Source organism: Terrapene carolina, unplaced genomic scaffold (genome assembly GCF_002925995.2).
Source record: "Terrapene carolina triunguis isolate 2854851 unplaced genomic scaffold, T_m_triunguis-2.0 Scaffold132, whole genome shotgun sequence".
Taxonomy (NCBI): Eukaryota; Metazoa; Chordata; order Testudines; family Emydidae; genus Terrapene; species Terrapene triunguis.
The window spans coordinates 4,053,312-4,073,879 of record NW_020664483.1 but is presented as its reverse complement, the minus strand read 5'-3'; the positions used below and the strand labels follow the sequence as shown (position 1 = coordinate 4,073,879).

The 20,568-nt window shown below is 43.2% G+C and overlaps 1 protein-coding gene across 1 annotated transcript in view; it reads left to right on the top strand.

The window, feature by feature from the left end:
- The window catches only part of CFAP61 (cilia and flagella associated protein 61), a 180,859-nt gene that overhangs the window by 122,597 nt on the left and 37,694 nt on the right, over nucleotides 1-20,568 (top strand). Inside the window, exons 21-23 of the mRNA XM_024206984.2 lie at nucleotides 6,258-6,550; nucleotides 13,978-14,305; nucleotides 18,466-18,557. Coding sequence (XP_024062752.2) covers nucleotides 6,258-6,550; nucleotides 13,978-14,305; nucleotides 18,466-18,557 — 713 coding nt within the window. The remainder of the gene's footprint in view (nucleotides 1-6,257; nucleotides 6,551-13,977; nucleotides 14,306-18,465; nucleotides 18,558-20,568) is intronic.

The window sequence follows — 20,568 nt, the reverse complement described above, 5'->3', positions numbered from 1 at the left end:
ATGCCCTCAGGAGGGGTGTGTGCGAGGGTATACATGGCGCATGTGCGACACCTGATGGACACAACGAATGAAAATGTCCCAAGCTCCTGTATTGGGGAGTAGACAGGTGTTTGTAGATTTTTAAGAGCAGGTTAGACAATGATGGAGATTCCACAACCTCCCTAGGCAATTTATTCCAGTGCTTAACCACCCTGACAGTTAGGAAATTTTTCCTAATGTCCAACCTAAACTGCCCTTGCTGCAATTTAAGCCCATTGCTTCTTGTCCTATCTTCAGAGGTTAAGAAGAACAATTTTTCTCCCTCCTCCTTGTAACAACCTTTTATGTACTTGAAAACTGTTATCATGTCCCCTCTCAGTCTTCTCTTTTCCAGACTAAACAAACCCAAGTTTTTCAATCTTCCCTCATAGGTCATGTTTTCTAGATCTTTAATCATCTCCTTTCAAAAGAGCTAGCCTGGTATTTGAAGCGCTCAGTGAAACTAGATTGGCAGATGAGGGCATTGTTACAGAACTGGCTGGGGGTTGCACCTTCTTTTGGAAGGGAAAGGAACCACACGAAGATAGAATCCATGGAGTGGGAATTGTCATCAAGACCAAACTCTTGCAATGTCTTGAAGACTTTCCATTAGGCATTAACAAAAGACTCATGAAACTCCGGTTACCACTAAATAAGTCGCGATTTGCTACCATCATCAGTGCATATGCGCCCATCTTGACAAGCCCCGATGATGCTAAGGAACAGTTCTACTCTGATCTCGACTATCTCATCAAGTCAACACTACAAAGTGACAAACTCATCATCCTAGAAGATTTCAATGCAAGAGTAGGTAAAGATAACAACAACTGGCAAGGAGTCATTGGGAAAAATGGCATGGGAAAAATGAACAGAAATGGTCTCCTACTCCTAATTAAGTGTGCAAAACATAGCCTGACAATTACAAATACCATCATGTTTTCATTGATCTGACAAAAGCATTTGATACAGTCAATAGAGAAGGATTATGGATGATCCTCAGCAAACTTGGTTGCCCACCAAAACTTGGGTAAAGATCATTTGTTTATTTCATGAGGGGATGAAAGGTCAGGTACTTTTTAGTGGAGATCTCACTGACTCCTTTCCTATTTCAAATGGAGTCAAACAAGGCTGTGTCCTTGCCCCTGCACTGTTCAACCTCTTCTTCACCCAAGTTCTCAACCATGCTACAAATGGGCTCAACAGAGGCATTATACATCAGATACAGATGGCTCAGTCTTCAGTCTAACAAGGCTTAAAGCAAAAACAAAAGTAAAAGAACTACTAATAAGAGAAGCACGCTTTGCGGATGATTGTGCCCTCCTAGCACACACAGAGGGAGATCTCCAGTGCATTGTAGATCGCTTCGCTGAAACATCAAAATTGTTTGGCCTCACAATCAGCCTGGAGAAAACTCTGGTGTTTCACCAATCATCTTCACCGCTCCATGCCATATCCCCTAGCATATCCATTATTGGAAACCAACTAAAGCAAGTTGACAGTTTTACCTATCTCGGCAGCAACGTCTCCAATGATGGATCTCTTGACAAAGAGATCACGAACAGGATACAGAAGCTTCTCAGTTATTAGGAAAGCTACGTAGCAAAGTCCTGAAATCACACAACATAACCCTCTCAACAAAAATAAAACTTTATAATGCTTTTGTGCTCACATCTCTCCTCTACGGCTGTGAGACCTGGACACCATACAAATGGCATATCAAACAGCTAGAGGCCTTCCATATGCGGTCTCTGCGCGCCATTATGGGGATCCGCTGGCAGGACAAAATTACCAACCTGTAGGTTCTCCAAAAGTCAAATGCCATAAGCATTGAGGCCATGCTAATAAAATCCCAAGTACGCTGGGTTGGACATGTCATTAGGATGCCTGAACATCGACTCCCCAGAAAAATTTTCTATGGAGAATTGGCACAAGGACATCGGAATCAAGGCCTTCCCCGGAAAGCACTACAAGAACAGTATCAAGAACAGCATACACTTTGGTACAATAAACCGAATAATCTTGAGTAAGCTGCATTAAATAGATTAGCATGGCGACACACAACACTCAGAGCTTTCCAAGCCTTTGAAGAGGACAGAAATAATCAATGGTTAGCTGCAAGGGAGAAGTGTCATACTACTGCTATAACTCCCAAGATACTCACCAGTGAATTTGTCTGCCCGATCTGCTCATGAGCATGAGTGTCACGCTTTGGACTTCAGAGTCTCTCCAGAATCCACAAAAAGAGAGCGTGAAAATGTCATCGTCAAACTGACAGACTAAACACACACACACTTCAGAACATTTCTCCAGTTTGTCCAGATCATTTTGAATTATAATCCTATCCTCCAAAGCACTTGCAACCCCTCCCAGCTTGGTATCATCCGCAAACTTTATAAGTGTACTCTCTATGCCGTTATCTAAATCATTGATGAAGATATTGAACAGAACTGGACCCAGAACTGATCCCTGCAGAACCCCACTCGTTATGCCCTTCCAGCATGATTGTGAACCACTGATAACTACTCTAGGAATGGTTTTCCAACCAGTTATGCACCCACCTTATAGTAGCTCCATCTAAGTTGAATTTCCCTAGTTTGTTTATGAGAAGGTCATGCAAGACAGTATCAAAAGCTTTACTTAAAGTCAAGATATACCACGTCTACCACTTCTCACATCTACATAAGTAGGATCCACATGTACAGAACATCTCAAAGAACCACAGTTACTGTAAAGTAAGTAAACTTTCTGTGATAAAATCCAGCAACCTAATGCACTGTAGCCTATTATAACTCTAATTGAAACTAATTGAAATTTATCTGCTATTACCTCTCCACTTTCCATGAAAATAAAAAAGTGGGATGGTTGTAAAGTAAAGAACAAAACTTCTCTAATGGCCCAAAATGAATCAATTATTTTCCTCTTTAGGTAAAGACAGTTTACTGCCTTATTAAAAGCATGTTTGTAGAAATGCTGTAGCATTAAAATTCCAGTGCACGAATCACCGAGCAGAGCTTCTGTTGCTCTGTCTAATATGGTTGGGTCTTTATTTTTCCAAGCTGAAAGGATTTGGGTCATGCTGGGGTCATAGAAATCTTGTATTTCCACTTATAGGAAATGATGAGAATGCTCTGTCGTGGAACACGGCATGTAATATTAAATGATAAAGTACTGTGATGGTCTTTATTTATGATTCCTGTTTTTCTGCTGAATATTATTATGTTTACTCACAGATGCATTTTCATGCAGTTAAATAATAAAAACATCTTGAGGAATTACTGTCTGTCTGATGGACATAATTTTAGTCTATAATGAATATCTGTAGTTCCTACAGTACAAGCACTGTCATCTAAATTCACTAATATTGTAATAAGCAGAAACCATAAATTGTTGATTTAACAGAGGTCAGTAAAGGAACAATGTTTTCCTTAATCAAATGTATTGCATTTAATGTTACTATATAAAACAGATTTTTAATTTTTCTTGAGTAACCCAGTGCTTAATTCTGATCTTGCATATATAGAAATGCCAACATATATTACAGCAGCTGACCTTTCCTCTAAAAATTTTGGCCTACCAAATTGCTAGGATATGTGGGTTTCTCAGACTTGAATGCCTTAGAGCAGGGGTAGGCAAACTTTTTGGCCTGAGGGCCACATCAGGGTTCTGAAAGTATATGGAGGGCCAGCGTAGTGTATTATATTGCTCCCTGTAGGAATGTGCTACTTACGGCTGCCAGTCCTGGTGCTCTGAGCAGGATGGTAAGGGGGCAGGGAGCGGGGGGGTTGGATAAGGGGCAGCGGGTCCGGGGGGGCAGTCAGGGGACAGGGAACAGGGTCGGTTGGATAGGTGTGGGAGTCCCAGGGGGCCTGTCAGGGGACGGGGGTGTGGACAGGGGTCGGGGCAGTCAGGGAACAGGGGCGGTTGGATAGGTGTGGGAGTCCCAGGGGGCCTGTCAGGGGACAGGGGTGTGGACAGGGGTCGGGGCAGTCAGGGGACAGGGAACAGGGGCGGTTGGATAGGTGTGGGAGTCCCAGGGGGCCTGTCAGGGGACGGGGGTGTGGACAGGGGTTGGGGCAGTCAGAGGACAGGGGCGGTTGGATAGGTGTGGGAGTCCCAGGGGGCCTGTCAGGGGACGGGGGTGTGGATAGGGGTCGGGGCAGTCAGGGGACAGGGAGCAGGAGGGATTGGATAGGGGGTGGGGTCCCAGGCGGATGTTTAGGGGTGGGGGGTCCCGGGAGGGGGCAGTTAGGGGACAAGGAGCGGGGAGGTTGGATGCGTCGGAGGTTCTGAGGGGGGCAGTCAGGGGGCAGGAAGTGGGAGGGGGCAGATGGGGGCGGGGCCAGGCTGTTTGGGGAGGCACCGCCTTCCCTACACGGTCTAGTGTATTAAATTGCTCCCCGTAGGAATGTGCTACTCCTGGTGCTCTGTAAGTAGCACATTCCTACGGGGAGCAATTTAATACACTAGACCTGGCGGCTCTCACAGCCGCACTGCCCGGCAGGAGCTCGCAGCCCCATCGCCCAGAGTACATAGGTGCCGACTCTGTGGGTGTTCTGGGGCTGGAGCACCCATGGAAAAAAATTGCAGCTCCCCGTGGCCCCACCCCGCCCCCCTGCTTCAGCTCACCTCCGCCTCCTCTGCGACTGCACCGCCGTGTCCTGCTTCTCCCCCTCCCTCCCAGGGCTTGTGCCGCGAAACAGCTGATTCGCGGGGTAGGGAGGGAGGGGGAAGGAGGGGGAACGCAGCGCGCTGGGGGAAGAGGCGGGGCCGGGATTTGGGGAAGGGATCCAATAGAGGGAGGGAGGGGGCGGGGGCTTTGGGGATGGGGATGGAATGGGGACGGGGCCAGGGACGGGGATGAGGTGGAGTAAGGGCGGGGCCAGGGGCAGGGAAAGGAGCGGGGAGCGCGGGCAACCACCGGCTCTGGAGGTCCGCAGACTACGTGTAAGGGGTCCACAAAAAGTTGTCATTAGCATATAACAGTGGTTTTCAACCTGTGCTCCGAGGACCTCTGGGGGGCCTGCAGACTACGTGTAAGATTTCCGAAGGGGTCCGCAACTCCATTTGAAATTGTTTAGGGGGCTGCAAATGAAAAAAGGTTGAAAACCACTGCCTTGTTGGAATGGCTGCACTGTTTCAACCCTCTGATTTCCTTTGAAGTACATGTTTTCCCGACAGATTTTTGTTGAACACCAAACCATGGGCCTGTTCTGTGTGCGCAGGGAGGACTCAAGACTCTTCTGCCACACCATTCCCCCTCTTCCCATATCAGGCAGAACCCCCACTGTGGTGTGCAGAATCCTCACTCTGAGGGAAGAGATGGAGACTGGACATGCTGGGGGGGGGGGGCTGCGGTATGCACATCCTTCTCCTTCCAGTTTTATGGCCTGTACCTGAAAAATTCCAGCCACAAGCAATAGTACCTTCTCTTTATATTGCTGTTCTGGAGCTTCTGAGGTCCACTGCAGCCCATTGGTTCCCCTTGTTAGCATGGCTCAAATGGAGCTGTGCTGCCAGAGAGCTGGCAAAGGGATAGGCACCAGGAGCCAGAGCTGGTACAGAGGCACAGGACTTCCCTATGATTGCCCAGACCTCTTGCAGCTCTCCAGAGATCTGCCAGGTTTGGAGGTGGGCCCCACATACTTACCCACAAGGGAAGAGGCCTCCACCCTTCTCCCACTGATGGGACGACGAGAGGAAATCTCTGTGAAGGATTCCTCATGACGATTTTCCCCCCTGAAGTCCACTCCTGCAGCTCTTGCGGCAAGAGGGGACAAAATCCAGACCCATTTCTATGTAATTTTCAAAACTTAAAAAAAAAAAAAAGTGTTTTCCTGTTAACGTGATATTTCTACATTTTGTAGAGAAAATAGATATGTTGTGATTTCGATCCTGTGTCTCTAATACATGCTTTAAATAAGCAAAATGGGGGAAAGGGACAGAGGGGAAAGGAAGGGCACGGTACAAGATTTTTATTTTAGAGGTTTTCAATCAACATAGTTTAAGTTCTGGGGTCATAATGCATGTCATACTTCTGTAATAAGTACTTGCCTACTTTGTGGGATGTTTTGCACAAATTCTTCACTAAATTATCTTAGTTACTGTTGCTAGGTAGCATTGTTTGCTTCATCGTATCAGAGCGATAAGGTCAAAGAGAGCAATTCTGTATTATCATCGTCTGAGTTACACTGATAGAGTTGTTTTTGTGTGTCTTAGAATTTTTTTCCTTTTCCCCCCAGGGAATGTCATTGTCTATGGGAATACCACTGACATTTACTCCACAGCACAAACCCTCCTATCTCTTGGAATTCATGGTTCTCGCATACACCTTGTGCAGCCACCACTTAGCTCAAATGTAACTTGCCTTAACAACAACGCAATCGAAAAAGCTGTTAAAGAGGCATTGTCAGAGAATGATGTGTGTGTCTATTATGACAGTATATTGGCACAGTGGAATGAAGGTGACCACCCAGATCCTATAACATGTGCTTCTTTCACGACTAATACAAGACCATTTAAACTGCAGTGTACAGTAAGTATATGCTTTGTATTCCTTTTGCCCAGCCTGCAAAAATAATCAGACCAAGCTAATCCCTGGATGGTTTATCTAGATTTCAGTGTATCTAGAAGATTTAACATTCATTTATTAATCTGAGGGATTTTTTAAAAAATCCAAATAAAACCATTTTAGATTTACAAACAGATTTGGATTAAAGAACTGTTTAAATCAACAGACATACAAACTGCTATTCACTGTTGAATGACAGGTAGTTTTAATTATTTTTTCAAAATCATTCTTAAAATATTTCTATTGTTTAAATACTTGCAGTACTCCTACCTATAGTTATCTAAATTTGATTAGGAAACTGAATTCAAGTCAAATTGTAAGATCGCAATGTTAATACTGATATGCATAAAATGTAACCTACCCTTATTCTAACTATTTTAAATAGATTTTCTTTACCAGGAGGAAATATGTATCAGCCTTCTACATTCAGGACTGCAATTAACATACAATATCGGCACTGCACTATTTGGGCCAGTCCTTTAACACTTACCTATCAGTTGGCTTAGTTGTCTGACTAAGAACTGCTTGTATGAGTCTAAGTTTCAGGATATGCACTTACGAGCAGTCACATGACCATTCTGACATGTCTTTGCTTTGCATGCATTCCCCATTTGTGCAGTAAGTTTGCCCACCAAGTTGGAGGGGAAGCCCTCTCATGAGGCTCCGGCAATAAAGTTCCCTCCCAGTTCTCTACCCCTGGAATCTATAACCCCTTTCCTCTCCCCAAACATTCCCTCTCACCCCTCCTTCTTCCTCTTAGCAACTTGTCCAATTTCTCCTCCTCCTCCTCCCCCCTATAAATGCATCATTCTTCCTTCCCTCTCCCTTACCCCAGCCATCCCTCCGTCCCTTCAACCTATCCTTCTCCCTCCCTCCCACACAGAGCCCTTAGTCTGCTCTGCCACCAACTCCCTCATTTCCCCTCCATCTCCCCCACACTCCCTCATTCTTTCCCCTTTCCTCCCCTCAAAGTGCCCCTATTGTTCCATCACTCACCCCTCTCACCTATTCTTTTGTCTCTCCCTTTCTGTTTGTCCCTCCAACATCATTGCCTTTCCCTGCTCTCCCCCTGCAATGAGTCTGCCATGGTCACTTCCCAGCTCCATGCTTTTCTGACCCCAAAGATGGGGGAAAGAGTACTCCTATAGTTGCTGCTGACGTCAGGGACTGTGTCTCCTGTCCTCCTGGCCCTGCCCCATCCCTGTTTGGCAAGGCTCTGCTCTGCACTCAGTCATCTGGGTGAGAGAGGCCCAGACACTGGGGAGCCGCGCCTGCTCCAGAGAAGTGTCTCATTGCAACCTCCTGCCTTCCCAGCCAGGGGACAAAGTGGCTCGTAGAGTGTCATGCATGGTAGCAGGCAGACTACTGGAACGTAGAATTTTCTTGTCCCCTCTCCATAGATATTACACAGCTGATAAGTCTAATTTTAGACCTACCATTGTCAGTATTCCTTTAGTAATACTATGTTGATTAAATATTTTCATGTATGAAGAAGCATAAATACATCATAGGAACTCTTATCTCCTTCTGCAGTGCCTCTGCTGTGCCAGGGTGCCAAATTCCATGCCCCCTTCGTTTCCCTCTCCCATTGCATGTTGTCTTCCATGCTGCCCCATGTGGATGGAATGCTTTCTCCAAATCTTAATGTCAAGTCACCAGTCTCTCCTCAATAACATTCTTCCAAAAGTCTCGCTTCTGCCATGTCACCTACGTTAAAAACTCTGTGGGACAATCAAGGTGTGTTCCTATCTTAATTCTGTAACTGCTTATTCTTATTATTGATCAATCCTTGTTTCACCCGGTCTCTTCCACGCCTTTTTGAATTTGTTTCTTGTCCTCACTTATTATTGGACTTGGCAGCATTTGATTTGTTTAAATAATTTTGATGGATAATGTCAATGCTTATTTTTAAGCATTTTTTGCTATTTTTATCAATTTAAATTTTCATGGTTGTGCAAAATTATGGGTTAAGCATTTTTTTTACTGATTTTTATCACTTAAAATTTCACAGTTGTGGGAAATTATGGGAGGTCAGACAACGGGATTTGGAGTCAGACAATAATTATTTAATGACAGTAGAGACTGAGATTAAAAAGATAAAGCTTTTTAGCCGTTAATACACAAACCATCAACATCGGTGCAAAATGTTTAGCTTTAAACTCTAATAAGCTCTCTAGCAAAATTTTTCTTACTTTGCCTATCTGTAAATTTTGATTACTGATGGGGCTGGTCTATACTTACCGGGTAGTTCGACGGCTGGGGATCGAAGTTCCGGGTTCGATTTATCGCGTCTGGTCTGGACGCGATAAATCGAATCAGGAAGTGCTCGCCGTCGATTGCGGTACTCCAGCTCAACGAGAGGAGTACCGCGGAGTCGACGGGGAGCCTGCCTGCCGCGTGTGGACCGCGTCTGAACCGCGGTAAGTTCGAAGTAAGGTATGTCGAATTCAGCTACGTTATTCACGTAGCTGAATTTGCGTACCTTACTTCGACTTGGGGGGTAAGTGTAGACCAAGCCATGGACATTTTTTTGTCAGTTTGTGTGTGTATGGTGAAATTGACGTTTATCAGCATCTACTGATTAAAAAAAATCTAATCCTTCCAAGCCTACTTATAATTTGTCTGCATTTAAGGCCTGATCCAAATTTCCACTGATCCTGAATCATGTTCAGTGAACACTCTGACATCTAGACTGCTGACGTGATTGATGAGAGCATTTTTCAGATGTCTAGTGTGGTTTTTCTTTTTTTATATAAAAAAAGTAGTTTTTGACCAAACAATCTATTGCACTTCAAACATTCAGATTGTGATATGGGTTCATCCAGATTGCATGGGTTGTGATTTCAGCTTCTACCCTCACATGCTTGGGTCAACAGTCCTCACTCACTTGGCAATATCCTAGATTTTGGAAGGATTGCTCCATGTACCACAGGGGTTACTTGAGGCAGCTGCTTTACCTTCATGGCTGCTCCAAATGACTCCGGATTTCTTTGTGGCAGGATTCTTGTGTTGTGAGTACCCCAAGGTGGATGAATACGTTTATCTGCCCTCTTGTGCCAGTGTCTCATTCGAGTTGGGGTGGAGCCTTGTGTCTCAAAGCTCTTGCTCTGCTAGTTGTCAGAGTATCGTTCGCACCATACACTTGAGGAAAGGATTTTTCTCATAACCATTGCTACTGCCCAGACGTACTGAGACACAAACCACATGACCCAGTTATCTGTAAACTGTAGTCCCTATGTGAAATGTTATTGGGACAGTTGGTACCCTCAAATCCCCATTTTCAGTCTCAAGTCATCTCCATTTCCACCTCGAATAGGCCTCTTATCTGTCTGTATTTCTTTTACATCCCTATTAAGACAACCCAGGGTTGTGAGTTCAATCCTTGAGGGGGCCACTTGGGGATCTGGGGCAAAATTAGTACTTGGTCCTGCTAGTGAAGGCAGGGGGCTGGACTCGATGACCTTTCAAGGTCCCTTCCAGTTCTAGGAGATGGGATATCTCCATTAATTTAATTTCATTCACCCAGATGTATCAAACGTATTCAACTAATTTGAAGACAGCATCCATTGCAGCTCTCCTGTTTTTTGTAGAATTTGTAAAGTGCTTGCCTGAAGCTGGAAATGCCCCTCCCCACAGTCTGAGGTGGGAATGTGAAACAGTGGCCACTTCCAATACACTCTTGGACTGCCATCTACAGCTGATGCTAGTTTTGGCCGTTTTATAGTCCTCATTTGCCTAGAACGCCTCAGCCCACTTGCCTAGGGAGCTGAACTGCTTGCTAATTTCCCACAAGTGGGCATATGCAGAGGGCACTTGAAGAAGAAAGAGAGGTTGCTTACCATTAACTTGTTCCTTGAGAGCGTTCGCTGAATATTCATACTACCTGCCCACCCTCCCCTTTCTTTACAGTCTCAGATAAAGAATTCCAAAAGTAGGAAAGGAACTGAAGGGCAGATGGGGCCACACACATCCCTTTTATACCCTTGGAATCCTCCGCAGGGCCCTCGGGGCAATTGGCCCCAATGGGACTGCTGACTAGAAAAATCCTGCAACTTGACACCCAGGGTGTTATATTCCACCAGATGCTTCAGAGGAAGGAGCAAGAACCCACAGTTGGCAGATGTGGGATAATCTGACAGCCCTTATCGGTCTCATTCTGATCCCTAATTATTAGAGATTTGCTTAAGCCCTGAAGCATGAGGTTTAATAACCCTTCCAAAATTTTCATTATAATTAATTATAATCTGGATATTCTTGCTATGCATATAAATGTCTAATACCTTTATCAATCTTACTAAATTCTTGGCCTCAACTGCTTCCAGTGGCAATGAGTTCCACAGTCTAAGTAGACATGGTGTGATAACATTTCCTTTTATCAGTTTTGAATTTACTAACTTTTTATTCTTCTTCAACTGCTTGCTCATGTCGATTCCATTCTAGATGTGCGCACGCCCACGTGCACAGTCGTCAGAGACTTTTGCCTTAATGGTATCCATAGGGTCAGCTGTGCTGCCCTCGGGAGCACCGCGCTCATGCGTCGGTATATTAGGCGCTCCTGGCCCTACACCTTCTCAGTTGGTTGGAGGCCTTTCCCTTGCCTAGCAAGTGGTTAGTTTTTTTCTCCTTTCTTCCAGCTCTAAGTGTCTTGTAAACAGTTTGTTCACCGTAGTTCGTTAGTAAGTACCTGTTAAGTAGTGTAGTTAGTAACTTAGGCTAAGTCTACACTATGCAGCTTTTAGCCACACGGCTGTGCCACTACGTCACCCACGGCGACGGTTAGCCATCAGACTCAGGCATCAACGGCCCCACCGTGGTCACCAGAAGGGAATTCCTCCGGCACGGAAAGGGAGTTTAACCCCTTGCCAAGGCAGCACAGGTGCGAGTGGGCACCTGAGGCCACGTCAACCGCCGCAATGCCATCCTGGCAGCAAGGCCAGTGGTTAGTGCAGTGGCCCTATTGGAGGGCGTGAGGTATGCCAGTTATGCTGATGCCCCCTTCACATCATTCTTCATTGCGAAGCACAATCGGACGCTGGAGTGGAGGAGCAAGTGCCCACTCCAAAACCTCCTTCCCCCACTGGTGATGATGCCCCTGGGCCTCCTGCGGTGGTCCAGTCATCGTCCTCATCTCCAGATGAGGTGGTTGCAGGACCCTCTCATGCCAGCCCGCCGGACAACTTTAAGGAGCACCAGACTCTGCTTCAAAAGGTGGTCACGAACTTGGGCCTGGAGATGGATGAGATGACGGAGCAGTCGGACACCTTGTTTAATGTGCTCTCGGCATCTGCCCCCGCACATGTTGCACTGCCGGCGCACAAGGGGGTCTTGAAAATAGCCAAAGCCCTCCGGCAAACCCCATCTCCCATCCCACCCACCTCCAAGAGGGCTGAAAAGAAGTATTTCATCCCAGCTGAGGGTTTCGAACACTTGTACACCCACCCGCCTCCGGGCTTGCTGGTCATTTCGGCGGCCAACGAGAAAGACAGACAAGGGCAAACCAGTTCTACACCTCCCCCCCGCCCCCCAAAATAAGGAGGCCAAGAGGCTGGACCTTTTTGAAAGAAAGATTTATTCAACGGCCAGCCTTCAATTCAGGATGGCGAACTACCAGGCTTTACTGGGGAGATATAACTTCAACTTACAGGACTCGCTCCATAAATTCAAGGATTCCAAGCCCCAGGATTCGGCCCAAGAATTTGGGGCCCTAGTTGAGGAGGATACATCAGCAGCAAGATGCTCCCTCCAAAAGGCCTGGGATGCGGCTGATTTGGCTTCCAGGGTGGTCACATCGGCAGTGGCCATGAGGCGCAGTTCCTGGCTTCAAACCACAGGCCTGTCCCAGGAGATGCAGTCCTCCATCCAGGACCTCCCGTTTGATGGGAACCAACTCTTTGCAGAACAAATGGATGCGAAGCTGCACAGACTGAAGGACACTTAGGCCACTCTCTGCTCACTGGGTCTGCATATGCCACAATCGACGAGATAGCAGTTCCAACCATCCCTGCCTCCAAGGCCTTGGCAGCTCCGGCAGGGATCTGCAAGGAGAAGAAACAGAGACACGAGTTTTAGTCATCGCCGCCCTTCCTCCTCCTGCTCACCTGTGCAACCTGGCCCAGCGAAACATCAATATGCACTTACCCAGCAGACCCGAGACAATGCTGGCTTTGGTAGAGCAGTGTTGCAAGCTGCACGGCCATGAACTCTGAGCCCACCTCAGGAATACTGCTTGTGAGTCACCTAGAATGGAATCGACATGAGCAAGCACTCGAAGAAGAAAAAACGGTTATGTACCTTTTGTAACTATTGTTCTTCAAGATGTGTTGCTCATGTCCATTCCATTACCTGCCTTCCTGCCCCTCTGTCGGAGTTGCCGGCAAGAAGGAACTGAGAGGGTATAGGGCCGGCGGTGCCTAATATACCGACACATGAACGCGGCACACGAGAGGGCACCACAGCCAAACCTACAGATTCTGCTAAGGCAAAAATCTCCAATGACTGTGCACGTGACCACACACCCACCTAGAATGGAATGGACGTGAGCAACACATCGCAAAGAACAACAGTTATGAAAGGTGGGTAACCGTTTTTTTCACTGAATGTCCCTTTTGTTTTTGTGTTGTAAATAATAAGTTAAAAAAATGTTAAGTTAGAAAGAGATGCAAACCTTGTTGAAGAAAGAACACATGATGTATAATCAAGAAAATTTAAATAGAAACCTAGCATCTCATAATTCTGATGGAAAAATCTTTTACTTGACCAGTTTATATTTTATCATTCATTTGTCTTCATGTACTAATAAATGTTTGAAATTACCCCAAACATTTGTTAGTTGAAAAATAGAATACCATTATATCTACAGAGTATAAAAACTAATCTGGCAAACATGATAGTTATGGTTTCTCATAAATATTATAGCTTTAGCATACAAAAATATATGTAATGCACAAATACCCTTTCAAAGACGTGAAATTGTGTTATTTTCAAGTACATTGTTTTTCAGTTTGGCTTATATGATGCGGGGGGTGGAGGAGAATTTTGTAAAGCTTTGCGTTCTGTATCATATACTTGTAATTACAAAGATAAAATATGTACTGGAGTTCGGGATATTTAAAGGACTAAATAATATAAAGCTATTAAAATACAGTACATCTAGTTAACCAGAAAGTAGGAAATTATGAATACTCTTAGCTCAATAAATCTCAGCTCTTTGGGTCCCTTTTAATTAATCTTAAAATTTGGTCAATAGGCCACATCAGGGTATACAAAGTCATGTTGTATTTTGTGCTGTAGTTTGTAAAATAAATCACATTAAATAATGAGTCACACAACCTCATTTATTGTATTAGACAATGACTAATGTAGTATGACCTACACTTATTACATCTTTTTAGGCATTCTTTAACTTTTCCAACAAGGGAGTGGATTATGAAACCTTCAAGGCGATCAATGACGCGTGCCTTGTTTATGATGGAAGACTTGTGATTGATGCCAACTTCCATACTAATGACGTTACTATCAGAGCGGCAGGACCTTTAACCAAGTTCTCCAATATATATTATGCAAATGAATGGACACACAGCAATTTCAGTTCAAAAGAGATTGGTTTCCAGCTCGCTGCAGCTATGCTGAATCTCTTTGATCCAACTCTTGAGCCAGTTTCTGAGCCACCAGAAGATCTGGATAGACTCATCCCTATGTACAAGGGATGTAAAATTCAAGGTGTGTCAAAAACAAATTCTTCAGTTTGTTACACTTCTAGGTTTTCTTCAATACTTTCTTCTGTAGCACAAAATGCCATAGTATGGCATGAATTATATTAGTATTGTTGGAATTTTTTATATAAGTAACAAATTGTTGAACTGTAGTAAATTTTATGCTGTACACCTGAGCTGATGGGTACCTGCAGTAGGTGTAATGTTACTTTATTTATACTTAACCATATTAGTGAATGAAGACTCCATGTCCTCACACTTTGTCACTACCATCACACTTGTTCTCTGTTCCATTTGTTTGCCGTTCATTCTTCATCTCTATCTTTAGACTCACTTCTTGATGATAAAGGTGTGTCTAGCTTAACACTGTTTGATGAGAACATGTAGTGCAGCTAATTAGATCACTTATACTTAGCTTGTAACAACACATACTAGTTTTTAGCCTACAGTACTTGAAATCTTTCAGATTTGCCTCTCCCAACCTTGCAGTTTACACCTTTGACCAATTGAATTTTCTGAGAATTTCATATTAATGATCTAATTGTTAGCAACAAACTCTTATGAAAAAACTCATTCTTTCTATCTGTGATTTATCCTTGTTCTTATTAGGCACTGAGCCAACAAGTTCAATAAAATAACTTTTTCTCAAATCTTGCCCCAAAGGAATCAGTTTTGATGCCGAAATCCAATGGTAAATGATTCCTAGTAACACACAGAAGGTTAAATTTTAGTGTGTCTCTGCACTTCCTGGTTTAGTCCCAAAACAGAAGTGTCAGAATGTGCCAAGAAATTCTATTCTCATGTTATTTCACATCGAGCCAAATCCTGGAGGTAACAGAAATTTTGTAAAAAAAAAAGCTTAGTCTTGTGAGATTTCCAAAATAAAGTTAATCAGAAACAAACTGGATATCTTACATTTTGGGGACCAGACTTTCAAAATCCTTTGCAATGGATGAACCACATTGTGTGAAATTCACCCCTACACAGAGAGCCAGCACTAGCCCTCAAGTCTGAGTTAACTGGTTCACAGACCCTGTGTTGGCCCTATGTACAGGCATGATTTCAGCCAATGCGTGCAGGCCTTTGGGCCCATAAAAAATCACAGTAGTGTGTGCCAATGGGGTAATTGCAAGTGCAATGTTCCGTCTGATCTATTTGCACATGTAGTATGTCTGATATATGTTATATTTGGACCAGCAGAGAAGGAGATAGAAAAACAGCTGTCTGCTGTGGTGGTAGCTTTATTGTTCTGGCAGCAAAACTGAAACCAACGCGTAAGTGAGGCTTTTCACTGGGGCAGGGGGACTGCAGAGCACCCAAATGTTTAAAGGGACAGGACACCACATTCCTCCACCCTACTTTAAAGAACTTCACAAAAATATATACATTATCATTTACACGGCTAACAAAAAACACTCTATAACCTAATTAAAGGTTACAGGTAGACTACCGCAGACTCTTAAATTGCAAGGGATTATTCTGCCTTATTTAGTTAGCAACTCACTAACTAAATAATTTATACGTTCAGGTGCACCACTGGTGTTCACACTCTTTTGTGATAACATGGTAATGGTGGTGCGGCAGTGTGCTGAACAACAGCAACAGTTGATGATAAGGAATCAGTTGGATCTGGTAAGGAATCAGCTAGACCAGATACCAAAGTTTCTTCCACCAAGCCATCAAAATTAGTAGTTTTAACTGGAGAGGTTTCAATCGGAGGAACAGAAAGTCCTACTGGAACATCCCCGGATTTTGGTACTTGCTGAGGCTGCAACTGATCTATATGTCAATCCATAGAGTACAACTGGATAGTTTCACCACAAACGAAACAGATCCCATGCATTTTACAAGATCTCCAGGTACCCATTTCATTCCACAACCATAGTTGCAAGTCCACACTAAGTCTCCTACTTCAAAAGAATTATGACAAGTCTCACGTCATTGATCATTATGCACAGCTTGGGATTTGGCTGCACAGGAGGCACCATCAGGACATAGCAGGTCCCAACAGGTATGCAAATATCACTTCAAGAAAAGAGTTGCAGGTGACTCCTGGATGGTGGCATGTGGTGCATTTCTGTAGACAAGCAAGAAATTGTCCAATTTCTGCTGATGACTCAAAATACACTTGTTAGCTCTTAAGGCATGGTTAAGTGTCTGTACAAAATGTTCTGCTAGTCCATTTGTAGCAGGATGGTATGGAGCAGAGTGTATGTGATAATTCCATTTGAAGCTAGGGACCTCTGAAATTCTCCAGAACACAGTTGAGATCAATTGTCACTCACCAACTGTAACAATAAACCAAAATGATTAAACAAGGTACAGAGGTGTCCAATGGTCTTGGTAGCTGTAGTAGAAGTCATTCTGAAAACTTATGGCCATTTCAAATGGGCATCAACTACAACCAAAAGCATGTAACCTTCTCATGGTCCAGCAAAGTCCATGTGAATACATGTCCAAGGAGTCTGAGGCCAAGACCAAGGATATAGATGAAATGGGCGAGGATCATGGTGAATTTGCTAACACATAGTATAGCACTTGATCTTCCTCGCAACGTCTTTGTTGATCCCTGGCCAGCAGACATGACTCTGGGCTATTGTCTTTATCCAAACAATGCCACAGTGATCTTTGTGAAGAGCTTCTAAAACCAGAAGTGGAAAGGTCACTCGCATTCCCCGTAAGATGCAACCATGATTCACAGATAATTCACATTGACCTGACACGAACTGTGTAAACTGGGGATTCTTATGTTCCAACACTATACCTTTTATTACCATTCCCTTCACAAGAGAGAGCATATCATCCTTAGCACTTTCTTTGTAATGGGTAACCAATACATCAAACTGAGATAAAACACTTGGTTGGAAGTTTCTTTGGGTTGACGAGAGTGCTGTCTGTGCTTGATCGCCCTCTGCTTGCTGAGTGCCTACACTGCAGAATGCAGATTTCTTCCTTTGGCTGCAATTCGGCACCCTCTGCTGGCTGAAGTCCTCAGTGCAGGATAAAGCTGTCTCCCTGCCTGCTTGCACATGGTTCAGCCAAGATGGCTGCTTGTTTCCCCATCACTAGGGTTGCCAGTTTTGGTTGGCTGTATTCCTGGAGATTTCATCACATGACCATCTTTAATTAAAGATTAATCTTGAATTCCCAGAGACTCCAGGCCAATCCTGGAGGGTTGGCAACCCTACCCATCACTGTTCTGTTTGAACAATTCTGGCAGCTCAGCAGCAATGGCAGAAACCTCTTCCTTGGTTCTACTTCTAATTGCCTACTTCCTCCTCTCTAGCTGGCTGGTTCCAGTTATGCCTGAAGCAAAATGCAGCAGCAGTCTGCCTCCTTGTTTCTAGGGGAAGTGTTTTCCTTTCTTAAAATATTATCTGTTTGCTTATTCTTCTTCTTGTTAAGGAAATGGGAGCACTGGACACTCGTGGGATAGAAGGTCCTCATAACCAATATGTTATTTTTGGACCCAGCAGAGAAGGAGATAGACACACAAGGCACTGATAGAAACACAGCTGTCAGCTATGATGGTAGCTTTATCATTCTGGCAGCAAAACTAAAACCAACACGAAAGTGAGGCCACTGGGAAGGGGGAAGTGCAGTGTGTCCAAACATTTAAAGGGACAGGATATCGCAATATATATATGCACAAATCCATTGCTTTGTTGATGTATATTTGTGCATAAGTGTGTATGTTCTTTGCAAGAGTTACATGCTGCACGGATCTTTGAAAATGTGTCCTTTGAGATTTACCATCCCTAGTTTGTCTTAAGTTGCATATTACATCTTGCCGTTACCAAAAGAAATATAAAGAATATATTCTTTGCTAATAATGTACCAGATTATGATGTCACTTACACGGTTGTAAATCTGGAATAATTCCGCTGAAATCAGTATCTATATTCCATTTTAACACCAATATAACTGTGATCAGAATCTGGCCCAATGTGACTATTGCACTGAAATACACAAAAATACAAAAACATATACAATACGAATGCCATCAAAAAGCAACATTTTTTTTTCTCCGAGGAATTCTTTAGTAAATAACATATGACTTGGGGGGAACTTGCTTTTTTTTTTTTTTTTTTTTTTTATGGCTGAATAAATAAATTGTGATTTACAACATTAACAAAGATATTAATCTTAGCTGTTTTGTCTGTGTAGGAGGTGTTCTACCCGGAGGTTATAATTACTTGCATATTTCCAAACCAGGAATCCCTACACGCTTGGATGTACAAATTACACAACCTAATTATGTAAGTATTATTACTGAATTTTTCTTTGCTTTGCCTTTGATTCAGGAACGCATTCTTATTCAGGACATTACGTAAGTACCATGCGCTTGAGTAATGTCCTGAATAGTGATGGACTTAAGTACATGCATAAAAGCTTTCCTGAATCAGGGCTTTTATCAATAGCTCCATGAACTGTGATTCTTTATTACCAGTGTCTTTAAGGCATTTTCAGCTCTTCATTTACCAGAAACTTAAATTCACAGGTATACCACAAATACAACATACACACAAACAACCTAAAAGGACAGATTCTCTAAGATACCATCTGTGCAAGACCTTCACTCGTGGCATGAGGCCAACAGAACCCCCATAGCTTTTCAGGATTTTTGGTTCCCTAAGTTCAGAGATCCTTAGTAAGAATAGAGAGTTTAAAGTGGGGGGGGGATATAGACTTAGAAGAAGCTATGAAAAATCAAATAATTGGTCCCCCTCTTTTTTGGGTTCTGTGTGATGGATCCAGAAGGAACCTTACAATAGCCCTTTTGGGGGAGGCCTGACAAGGAGTGTCTCTTCTACTCTAAATACCAAAAGCATTATTAGAACTCTTTCACTGCACCTTTTGACTTGTTCACAGTCCTCTTAAAAGAGAACATCTTTTAAAACATTCCAAACACTTCATGCACATCATCAAAGAACATACTGCAGAAAGAAATGAGAAAAACTAGCAAAACGTATTAGCAGAGTGCTGCAGGAGTAACAGAGCTTGCTGTAACCTAGCAACTAATTTTACAAAACTAGAACATGAGCACAGCTCAAAATATACCTGTGAAATATTTGGCCACAACATTGAAATATGAGGTTTAAAATGTATGATTATCTTTTGTCCATTCATTCGGTAGCTGATTGATTTTGGCTAAATGAAAGCAAGCACAGTCACACCAGAATTAACATCCAACACAATTAGTATTTCAGTTGTAGTGATGTTGCAGTAAAGCCTAGAGTCCCCAGCGAGGATTGGGGTCTCATATTGCTAGAGTAAAAGACAGTCCCTGTTATGAAGAATTTACCATTTAAATAGATTAAACAGACTACGTCACTGAAAGAGAGTGGGGAAATGATTTATCCAAAGTCACATGGCATGTTTATGGTAGAAATGGGAGTAGAACCAGGTTTCCTAGTCCCAGTATAGTGCTATATCCACTAGACCACACTACCTCTTGACAGTTTAAAAGGCTGCTTTGCGGGCTTATTTCTCACAAAATTCAAACAAACTAGAAACAATAAGCATCCTCTGCTGACTAGAAGGAAAAGCGAGTTCAATAAGTATACCTTCATTTGTACACTTTTTGGGCCAGATCCTCAGCTGGTGTAAATCTATATAGCATCATTATTTTCCACAGAACTATGTTGATTTACACAAGTTGAGGATTTGACTCTGTAATTTTAGGAGGTGCTCTAGTACAGCAGTGATGGAAGTTGTAGAAAAACCTAGAGAGATGTAGCACCCGAATGGATGAATATTGTGAAAGAATTGCATGAATAGATGATAACTGCTCTTGCAGTTTGTCAAGACTAAAGTATCATTTTTAAATACTGTAGTTGATAAATACAGTTTAACCCTATAGACTGGGATGGCTAAAAGTGTAATATGCATTTCTAAAGTTAGTACAACTATGTCAAATAATAATAAACAGTGATTTACCAAAGAGAATATTTACTAATGCGGTTTAACATTTATATGAGGTCACTGTTATCTTTGGGTAATAGCAATTCCAAATCAACTTCAGCAAATAAAATAAAAAATAAATAAATCCTATATCGAGGTCATTGCTCAACAAAATCGCTGCAGAAAACCAAAATGCTTGGTTAAGAGAGCTCAATGCACCTGTTTTAACTTTTACATTCTTTTGTAATTCACTAAATTTTTGTGCAATTTAATTATACTAAAATACTGGGCTTTGTGTCTTTTCTTATACTGTTAGCAATGCTAAATGAGTTTCCTTTTATTTCTATCTGGTTACTGACTTGGTTA